Below are 10,653 nucleotides of genomic sequence, written 5' to 3'. Positions count from 1 at the left end.
AGCCGCGGCGCCCGCTCCGATCGGCTCGGGGCTGCGCCCCCGGGACCCGGCGACGGGGGCGGGCGGGGACGCTCCCCGCCGGCCTGGGCCCCTCGGCACCGCCAGGTAAGGGCGCCTGCCCCGGAGCCCGGGGTCGGGAACCCGCGGAGGGGCAGCAGGGGGCCCGCAGCCTGCGGGTGTCTTCAGAGCGGTGCGCTCCGTGGCTGGGAGCCCACTGCCGGCTCCCTTCTCCCGCGCTCTACCTCTTTCCCTTCTTCCCTCGCACCTCTCTCCCTCCTTTCCCCATTTTCCTCTCCCTCGGTTTCTCTTCACCCTGCCTTGTCTCTGCCTGTTTGCCTCTTCTGCCCCTTCCCTCTCCCTCTTGCCCTGTCTCTCCACCTCCTCTTCCTCTTTGCCTTTTCCTTCCTCTACCTTTCCTTTCCTGTCTTTCTCTTTGCCTTTTCCCGCTCTCCTTTCCTTCCCCCGTCTCTTCCCTCTCGCCGCCTCTTCCCTTCTCTCTATCCTGTTTCCTACTCCTCCAGCCCTTTCCTTCTCCTTCTCGTCCTGCCTCCCGCTCTGGTCCCCGGCTTCCCTCTTCCCTCGGGAGGGAAGGGACTGGCAGGTGTGTGTCTGCTGTGGGGGAGGAGGGGCGGCAGCCACAGCTACCTGAGGGGTCCCCCCAGGAGGAGAGGGAGGGGACAGCAGTGAGAAGGGTCCCCTCTCCAGCTCCCTTCCCCAAGCCCCTCCTGGCTGCCCCCTCTCTCAGATTGAAGTTCCCGAGGCCTGCTCTGACCCCCACAGCTGAGGGCTACCCCCCACCTGCCCATCACTTGCAGAAAGCCCCTCTGCCCCCCTCCTACCCATTCCCAAGCCTGTTACCTATGACTCCTCTCTGCCTGTCAGACACCCAGGCTGCCTCCTTTGATCTCTTTCCTTGTGTCTCTTGCTGCCATTCTGTCTCAGTCTGTGCCGGACAGTGCCTGAGTCTGGGTCTCACCATCACTAGCACTGAGTCTGTAGTCTCTGCTCTCCTCTCCCAGCCTCCTGGCCCTGCCCCCAGCTCTACACCCTCTTCTTTCTTCCCCTCACACTGCCTCCTGAGCCCAGTCCCCCTTCAAGGACTTCACCTAGCAGTGTGGGTTGGGGGCAGGTTCCGGAGAGGTGGGGTTCCCTATGGAGGAGGGACTTCCAGAGGCTTTCAACCCTGTCTCAGCCTGCACGCCTTGTCATAGCTCAGCCTGACCCCAGACACCCTGAGACCACACCTCCGTGAGTGCCAGCCCCCGGATTTTAAGCCCTTTCCCTAGTAGTCCCCAACTCCTCCAGCCCCCTGGCCGCATACCCAACCTGGCAGAACAGGGGCTAGATCTGGGGTTCCAAACCTTCCCCGCATCCCCCCTTCTGTTTTCCTCCCCAGCTTCTCTACTCAGAGTTGACTGGCCAGAGATTTATCAGCTTTTAGGGCTGGAGGTGAATACAGGCAGAGCCTGGTGGGAGGGAAGGATCAGACTGTCTGCTCTGTCTCAGTCTGGGTTCTGGGCAGGGGGGTGTCTGGTTCCTTGGAGGTCTGATCTTCGGCATCTAACTTTGGTTGGGGGACGGAGAGAGTTAAGGGTTTCCTTGACCCTGAACAGCTACCTGTCCTACAGGTGTGGATCCATGGGGTAGCCCCAAAGCATCTCCCCTTCTGCCCCGGCCAGCTCATGCCTCAGTACCCGGGGACAGCGATCCGAGCCCTGCCTGGAGCCCAAACATGTGGGGCCTGGTGAGGCTCCTGCTGGCCTGGCTGGGTGGCTGGGGCTGCATGGGGCGCCTGGCAGCCCCAGCCCGGGCCTGGACGGGGTCCCGGGGGAGCCCAGGACCAGTGCTGCTGCGGAACCGAAGGAGCTGGGTGTGGAACCAGTTCTTTGTCATTGAGGAATATGCCGGTCCGGAGCCCGTCCTTATCGGTAAGGTAAGGACCGGCCCTTCCCATGTCTGCCCTGACTATCGTCGAGGCCCTTAGGCCCCGCCCTGCAACTTCACCACTTCTTCAATGACCTTGGTCCCTCAGGACTCCCCACACTCCACCCAGTCATAGACTTAGACTCTTTAACCTTTCTGTCCCTATGCTGGGAACCTGCTGCCGTTTCTCCCTGACCCCTACAGCTGCACTCGGATGTGGACAGGGGCGAGGGCCGCACCAAGTACCTGCTGACCGGGGAGGGGGCAGGCACTGTATTTGTGATTGATGAGGCCACAGGCAATATCCATGTCACCAAGAGCCTGGACCGGGAGGAGAAGGCACAGTACGTGCTGCTTGCCCAAGCCGTGGACCGAGCCTCAAACCGGCCTCTGGAGCCCCCGTCAGAGTTTATCATCAAGGTGCAGGACATTAATGACAACCCACCTATCTTTCCCCTCGGGCCCTACCACGCCACCGTGCCCGAGATGTCCAATGTCGGTGAGTACCCCAACTCTGACATCCCAGATCCCGGCTCCTGGAGCACCCTCACCTCTCCTTCCCGCATTGCTCTCATGTCTGGGTCCCCCTCATTTGCTGTTCTTTCCCACCTGGCCCTGCCCCTGCTGAGTGGGGTGCCGGGATCCCCCACAGGGACGTCAGTGATCCAGGTGACTGCTCACGATGCCGACGACCCCAGCTACGGGAACAGTGCCAAGCTGGTGTATACCGTGCTGGATGGACTGCCTTTCTTCTCGGTGGACCCCCAGACTGGTGAGGATAGCGTTCGGAGCCTGGTGGGGCAGCCATGCGAACAGGCACCCCCTGACCCGTCGTGTCTCCCTAGGAGTGGTGCGTACCGCCATCCCCAACATGGACCGGGAGACGCAGGAGGAGTTCTTGGTGGTGATTCAGGCCAAGGACATGGGCGGCCACATGGGGGGGCTGTCGGGCAGCACTACGGTGACGGTCACCCTCAGCGATGTCAACGACAACCCCCCCAAGTTCCCTCAGAGTAAGGGGCCAGTGCTGCCACCAGAGCCATCCTTTGCCCACCCCCACCCCCTACAGCCTCTGGAGAAGGCTTGCCTCCACCCCCCACCTCCAGCTCTCCGCCAGCCAGACCCCAAGAGAAGGAAGTGCTGGGAGAGGGAGGAGGGCTAGGGACCCAAGATGTCTCCCCTCCGTCCCCCCTCAAGGCCTATACCAGTTCTCGGTGGTGGAGACGGCTGGGCCGGGCACCCTGGTGGGCCGGCTGCGGGCCCAGGACCCCGATCTGGGGGACAACGCCCTCATGGCATACAGCATCCTGGACGGAGAGGGGGCTGAAGCCTTCAGCATCAGCACAGACTCCCAGGGTCGAGATGGGCTCCTCACTGTCCGCAAGGTTAGCCTCCTGTCTGCTAACACTTGCACACTCACTCCTACCTGCCTCTTGCCCCACAAGGCTCACTTCTAACTGGTCTAGAACAGTCTCAGGACCACTGCGCTGGAGCTCAGAGATCAGGGTCATCTTTCAGCTGAGGGACTGGGGCCCAGCAAGGGGGAGAGACTGGTTCAAGATTTTTCATGTACAGTCTATGATGGCGCTGGGGGCAGACCTAGGGTCACAGACTGAGTCATCTGCCTCACACTGACCACTGCGGCCACTGCCCCTCAGTGCCCACCTCTCCTCTCAGGTGGGCTGAGTGCTGCATGCGTGGGGAGGGGACCTCTCACCTTCGGGAGCTTGGGCCTGCTCTGGTTTCCTGAGCCTCAGTCACTCCACCTCCCCTCCCCATAGCCCCTAGACTTCGAGACCCGGCGCTCCTATTCCTTCCGCGTGGAGGCCACCAACACCCTCATCGACCCAGCCTACTTGAGGCGAGGGCCCTTCAAGGACGTGGCCTCCGTGCGTGTGGCTGTGCAGGATGCCCCAGAGCCACCTGCCTTCACCCAGGCTGCCTATCACCTGGCGGTGCCTGAGAACAAAGCTCCCGGGACACTGGTGGGCCAGGTCTCAGCAGCAGACCTGGATTCCCCAGCCAGCCCAATCAGGTGAGCTGGGGTGTGGGCAGGGGAAGGGCCGGGCCTCAGGGAAGGAGCCCAGTGGCAGGCTATTCCCACCGAGGATGGGCCCCCTTCACCGAAAATCCCACTCACCTCCTGGCAGTGGTCTCCCTCTCTGCAGGGCTGAGGGCCAGGGAAGGCCTGGAGGACCCAGCTAGCACCACCACCACCACCAACAACTTCCCCCCCCACCCCGCCGCCCCGCCCCAGCTCCAGCCATCCCTCCGGGAGGATAGCAGTGGCGCCTCCCAGTGGCGGTGCAAGCAGATTCAGGCTCCTCGGACGAGCGCCGATGCTGGATGGCTGGCTACCACTCTCCCTCCGCACATCTTACCCACTCGATAACATTCAGTTTTCACAACAGCCCTGTGAAGTAGGCACAATCATCCCCAGTTGTTTTAGAGGCTAGGCCCCGACAGGTTAAGTTCCTTGCCCAAGGTCACATAGTCAGAGTCCCAGAGCTGGGACTCGAATCCAGATTTGTCTGCCTTGAGAAGAGCCACTCTTCCCACCTTTCAGCATCCCTGTCACAGGAATGAGGGGGGTGCTGGTGGCATTCCCATTTTGTAGTTAAGTAAAGAGAGGTTAAACAATTCACCCAAGGTCACACAGCTGGTCTGAGGCAGAGCAAGCCTGGGGTCCCTGGGTCTCTAGCATAGAGCCCAGAAGTCAGAAAGACAGGCTGTTTTCCCCTCCTTCCACCTCTTTCTTTCTGTCCCGCACCATGAAACCCAGTCCCCCTGAGTCTCAGGACAGGTGTTTAATGTTGATAACTTCCCTAAGCGGTTTGTCTTTTAAGGGGACCCTAATGTGGATTATGTCTCTGGGTACCCGGGGCAGGCTCAGCCCAGCGAGCTCAGGCCCTCTGCCCAGAAGAACCAAGAGGCCCGGCAAGGCGAACAGAAGGGAGGGAGGGGTAGCAGCAAGCTCTGGCCCTGCCCCCAGATCAGTCCCCAGCTCCACTCCATCTTCCCCAGATACTCCATCCTCCCCCACTCGGATCCAGAGCGCTGCTTCTCCATCGAGCCCGAAGACGGCACCATCCGCACGGTGGTGCCCCTGGACCGCGAGGCTCGCATCTGGCACAACCTCACGGTGCTGGCCACAGAGCTCGGTGAGGAGCCCGGGGCCCCCAGGAGAGGGAGGAGGCAGCGGCCGCCTGGCCGAGGAGCTGTTCCTGAGCAGGGAGAGGGGAGACAGTCACTGCCACCGCTGGCTTCCCAGCCTGGATCACCACGACCAGGCAGGCCTCCTGGCTGGCCTGGGTACAGTGGATCTGCCTGCGCATTCCCCTGACTTTAAATTCACTCCCATACCTGACTTTCCCCAACTGGGAAACAAACCCAACCTCAAATAGCTCCTGAGCCCCAGGAAACCCCAATCTGCCGCCTGGCAGACCCTGTCCTGCCCACTGTCCGCTTCAGGCTGAAGCCAGGGGCCAGGGCGGGTCTGGGCCCCTCCTCTGGAGGCTGACTGGAGGGCTCCAGCAGCCCCTCCCAGGGGAGCCCTACAGAGAGCCCTCAAGGTAGGGGAGAGCCGCCCTCTCTGGCCCCTGGCAGCCACCAGTCACCAGCAGCAGGCTTTGGCTGCCTCTGGGCAGCCGTGGCCCATGGAGTCAGGGAGACCTCCCAGACCCCTGTGAACCTCGCCTTATCACTCCCGCTCACGCCGCGGGGCCTCCTACGTTTGCTGTCTGTGTCCGGTCTATGGGAACTGTCACTGCGTGCATAGATGTTTGTACACGGCAGCGAAGAGCTCTATGTATGTGTACGTGTGATTGTGTACGCACGTGTGTGTAATTCCGTGTGTATGACCCATACATGTGCACACATGTGTGTGTGTGTGTAGTTGAGCGAGTAGAGTATTTGCGCATGTGTAATTAGATGTGTATAAGGATAGGACAAGTAGCCGTTTATACATCATTCTGTGTACGTGCGTGTTCGTGGACAGAGAATGTATTACTTAGTGAGTACCAGGTACTGTTCTAAGTACCAAACGTGGATTAATTAACGTGATCACCACCACGACTTTATGAGGGAGGTATGTTTATTTCCCTGTTCGAAAATAAGGAAACTCAGACCAAGAGAAGTTAAGTAACTGCCCAAGGTCACACCGACGTGAAGGGGCAGAGCCATGAGACCCCGTGAGGCTGCGGAGCCAGAGTGCTTAGCCCCTCACCGTGTTGCCTGTCATGCGTAGATGGTTACGTGTATGGGCTCATGTGTACGTCCCCGTGCCTGTGTGTTACATGGCGTCGCATGCGTGTCTGTCCGCGTGAATGTCCCTGTGTGTCTATACAGTATGTGGAGTTGCCTGTGTACACGTAGCTGGCCGACTGTGTGTGTGTGTGTGTGTGTGTGTGTGTGTGTGTCCCTCCCTGCCTTCTCACCCTCCCACGAAATTCTGCTCTCCAGCAAACCCCAAGATCAACTAGCAGGCCCTGGGCCCTTATTGCAGAGAAGGAATGGAGCCCCCAACCCTTTGTGAGGGAGCCCACTCAGCCTCCCTTGCCCAGGCTGGGACCTTGGTCCCTTCCCCGGGGCAGGTCAGCTCTCTCCCCACCTGGGAGAGGACTAAAGAATCTGGGAGGCTCGGCCAGGAGAGGTGGGCACCAGGGTGGGCAGGGATACCTGTTTTCCATTCTTTCTCCAATGCCACTGGCAGTGAGGAACGGGTCAGGGTAGTGATGGGAAGCCACCTGATGAAGTGTTGCATGAAGAAGGGGGCCCGTGTCTGGCTGTGGCACCCAGGCTGGCCTGGCTCCCCAAGGCCAACTCTAAGTGCTACTCATTGCTATGCTATAGCCTTCCAACCGCTGACGGGGCGTGTGTGTGTGTGTGTGTCTGTCCGTCTCCGTCTGTCTCGCTGGTGCTGTGTATGGAAATGCATCCTCTGACCGGTGGGGGGATGGTGACACTGAATGCACTGTGTATATCCAACACCCACTTCACGTCTGTTGTATTTGTTCTGAATGCTGAGTACACATCGAATATATGGCATGAATGTGTTTGTTTCGTGCCTGTTGTCTGTGTGCACCCCGTATGCACCTTCTGTCTACCTTTCACTTGTGGTGCCTGTGCCGCGCTGTGGGTCATCCTGTATGCATATCATGGGTGCCTCGCCTGTGGGCTGTGTGTCCCGCGCCGCACTTACCTGGGATGCCATGTGAATGTCGGATGCTCTTGGTGGTGTTCCGTTCATTTCACAACGCCGCCCGCTGCTTGCATGTTGCATGCAAATACTGCTTGTGGCACGTGTGTGTGTGCGATACTTGGGGCCTCCGGGCCCACGCACCGTGTGTGTTGTGTGTCAACTGTTGCGTGTGCGTGGCGGGGGTGTATGTGTTCATGTTCTGGCTCCAGACAGCTCCGCACAGGCCTCCCGTGTGCAAGTGGACATCCAGATCCTGGACGAGAATGACAACGCTCCCCAGCTGGCCGAGCCCTACGACACCTTCGTGTGTGACTCTGCAGCCCCTGGCCAGGTGAGCCGCTGAGGCAGAGGGGTCGGGACCCTAAGACCTCCAGCTGCCCACTCCATACAAGGCCTCTCTTCTTGCTCCCAGCTGATTCAGGTCATCCGGGCCCTGGACAGAGATGAGGTGGGCAACAGTAGCCATGTCTCCCTTCAAGGCCCTCTGGGCCCTGATGCCAACTTCACTGTCCGAGACAACCGAGGTAGGTGGCCTCCCCGCTCTCCTCCTCCCCTACTACCCCCTAGCCCAGCCCGCCTCACCCCTGCCCACACATCTGGGCCCTCCACCCAACAGAAGGTAGATGTGAACGTGCACGCATCTCCTCTTCGCCGGCCTTCCCCATTGCTAGCTGTCTCCCTGGGCCGCACCCCCCCTACTGGGACGGTGTCTCAGGAGGGGGCCCAACACCTGGCCTCTCCCACAGATGGCTCCGCCAGCCTGCTGCTGCCCTCTCGCCCTGCTCCGCCCCGCCAGGCACCCTATCTGGTTCCCATAGCACTGTGGGACTGGGGGCAGCCAGCCCTGAGCAGCACTGCCACAGTGACTGTCAGCGTGTGCCGGTGCCGGCCCGACGGCTCCGTGGCTTCCTGCCGGCCCGAGGCTCAGCTCTCACCCGCGGGGCTCAGCACCGGGGCCCTGCTTGCCATCATCACCTGTGTGGGCACCCTGCTTGGTGAGTCGGGCCACCTTGGGACGTGGATGTGGGGTCCGAGCCTGCAGGGGGTAGAGAGAGGAGCCAGCTCCCTGGACCTAGGGAAATCCACCCTAGAGCTTGAAGGGTCCCCCATGCTGGGATTTTCCCGCTACCTTGTGTGTCCGAGAGAAGAGCTCTGGCCTCGTGTCCCTGACATTACCAGTCCGCAATGACAGCAACAAGCCGTAAAAACTTTATTGAAGCCTGACTCTGGACCCTGTGTGATTTCATAACATGTCATGTTTTCCACACCAGCCCTCTAAGGGTCAAAGAGGTTCCGAGAAGCGAAGCAACTTCCCACAGTCACACGGCGAGTGCGGGGTGAAGTCAGGCCTCCAAGGGGGCTTGCCAGGTGTCACACCCTTATTGCCACCCCCAGGCCACACTGTCTCGTCTCCCAACCTGCGTGGGTCCAGAAGGGAAGCAGGCCGCTGTGCTCGGGGTCCCGCGGGCTCAGCGGCCTGTGTGTGCCTCTCCCCCAGCCCTGGTGGTGCTGTTCGTGGCCCTGCGGCGGCAGAAGCAGGAAGCGCTGATGGTGCTGGAAGAGGAGGACGTCCGCGAGAACATCATCACCTACGACGACGAGGGCGGCGGCGAAGAGGACACGGAGGCCTTCGACATCAGCGCCCTGCAGAACCCCAGGCCCCCCGGCCCCGCGGACGTGGCCCAGCTCCTGGCGCTGCGGCTCCGCGAGGCGGACGACGACCCCAGCGTGCCGCCCTACGACTCGGTGCAGGTGTACGGCTACGAGGGCCGCGGCTCTTCCTGCGGCTCCCTCAGCTCCCTGGGCTCCGGCAGCGAGGCGGGGGGCGCCCCGGGCCCCGCCGAGCCGCTGGACGACTGGGGGCCGCTCTTCCGCACCCTGGCCGAGCTGTACGGGGCCAAGGAACCCCCGGCCCCCTGACAGCCGGCCTGGCCCTGCCCGTCCGGTGGGGCAGCCGCACAGGCCCTCTGAGTGAGCCCCCACCCCCTGGGGTCCAGGCAGGCGGCAGCATCCCGGGGTTGGGGGGGAGCCCCCAGGCCTCCTCTCGTCCCTGTGTCCCTCTTCCCAGCTTCCCCAGGGCAACCTCCTTCTTACCTCCCTCCTCCTGAGTCGTCTCTATGTCTCCCTCCAGGGATCTCCGTCTCTTTCTGTAACACTCTCCTGTCTGGGTCTGGATTGTGTGGCTCGACTCTGAATCTCTCTGTTCTTTCACTGTGATTCCACTCTCTCCGTGACTCTGTGTTGTCTGCCGGATTCTAAATCTCTCACACCCCTCCCTCTGTCTCCCTTGCCCACACACATGCTCTGTGTCTGTCTCCTGCCCACATCTGCCTGCATTCTCTCTGGGTCCCTGTGACTGGCTCTTCAGTTTTTTCTGTTGTCCATCCCAAAAGCAAGAGAAACTTCCAGCCACTGCTGCCCACCCTCCTGCGGGGGATGTTCGGCCCCAGGTCAGTGCCCCTAACTAAGGGGGGGGGAGGGGGGGAGCACAGGGATGGCCTGAAGACCTCCACTCACCACCTAGAACCCTGGGCTCTCCTGTCTTTACAGACCTGCCCGCATGGTTCCATCCATCACTCATGGCCTCATCCTGGCTCCACTGGCCTCCAGCAGAGAGAGGGTGCCAGCCCACCTCCCAGGGCTAGAGCTCCAGCGCCCTCCCACCCCAGGGCGAGAGCTCCAGCCCCCCCACCCGGCCGCCTCCCTGGAGCTCTGCCCAGCTGTTGGCCTGCCCTGGGCATCCCAGCTCCGGGCATTGTCTTGTATGCTTCCCAGGCCCCAGGGGGAGGGGAGGGGAAGGAAAGGAAAGGGGGAGGCAGCTGGGGAAGGGGAAAAAGGGAGGAAGGGGAGGGGCCTCCATCTCTAATTTCATAATAAACAAACACTTTATTTTCTAAAGCTGGAGCCCTGTTTCCAGTTTTGCATGCAGGCTTCTGTACAGAGCTTCCCTGTGCCATAGGGTGGGAGGAGAGGCCTGACCCAACCCCTCCGGCTCCTTTCTTCTTTCAGGGGCAGTCCACTCAAGTCCCTCTAGCCCAGGAGGGTTTGGGTTGTTTCCATTCAGGGAGTAAGTACCCCCACTGCCAACTCTCCTGTTCCTTGTTGGTCTCAAAATGTCCAAGGGAATTAAGGGGGATTGGCCACAGGGGAGGGTGGCAAGGAGAGTGCGGGTGAGAGCTCCTGAGAAGAGAGGGGGAGAGAGAAGAGACTAAGAAGAAAGGAAGAGGGGTTTCAGACTGGGAAAAAATGTGGCTGGGGGGCAGCAGAGGGGGCAAGCCAGTCCTCCGGGGCCTGAGGTGCCAGGTGGGAGAGGGTGGGCCGGGGTGAGATGGCGTAGTCACATTGATTCTGGGCCCAGTGCCCCCACCTTTAATTCTTCCCAGTCCTGGTCTTACTCTCCATGGAACACAAAGGAGAAGGGAGAGGGACCAGTGAGGCGTGCTATCCAGGGTCCCAGGGGTCGAATCAAAGTCAACTGGGGTGTGAGCTGAGTAGAGGGCCATCATTTCTCAGTATGCACTCCCTGAGCA

General features: G+C 61.0%; 1 protein-coding gene across 4 annotated transcripts; it reads left to right on the top strand.

The window, feature by feature from the left end:
• Positions 1-6: 6 nt before the first annotated feature.
• Positions 7-10,001, top strand: CDH24 (cadherin 24). 4 transcript variants are annotated; one of them, XM_034648562.1, is made up of 13 exons: positions 7-105; positions 1,629-1,933; positions 2,242-2,422; positions 2,576-2,695; positions 2,769-2,936; positions 3,121-3,308; positions 3,705-3,958; positions 4,948-5,084; positions 7,333-7,454; positions 7,536-7,647; positions 7,870-8,118; positions 8,622-9,573; positions 9,674-10,001. In XM_034648562.1, the coding sequence occupies exons 2-12, from the start codon at positions 1,733-1,735 to the stop codon at positions 9,041-9,043; spliced, it is 2,154 nt and encodes a 717-aa protein (XP_034504453.1). In that variant the 5' UTR covers positions 7-105; positions 1,629-1,732; the 3' UTR covers positions 9,044-9,573; positions 9,674-10,001. The 4 variants fall into 4 exon arrangements, with proteins under 4 accessions (XP_034504453.1, XP_034504452.1, XP_034504454.1 ...); XM_034648561.1 differs by having other exon boundaries at positions 2,128-2,422; XM_034648563.1 differs by lacking the exon at positions 7-105 and having other exon boundaries at positions 1,754-1,928.
• The last annotated feature ends 652 nt before the right edge of the window (positions 10,002-10,653 follow it).

The sequence above is a fragment of the Ailuropoda melanoleuca genome, chromosome 20 (genome assembly GCF_002007445.2).
Source record: "Ailuropoda melanoleuca isolate Jingjing chromosome 20, ASM200744v2, whole genome shotgun sequence".
Lineage (NCBI taxonomy): Eukaryota > Metazoa > Chordata > Mammalia > Carnivora > Ursidae > Ailuropoda > Ailuropoda melanoleuca.
This window is presented reverse-complemented; position numbering and strand designations above follow the sequence as displayed.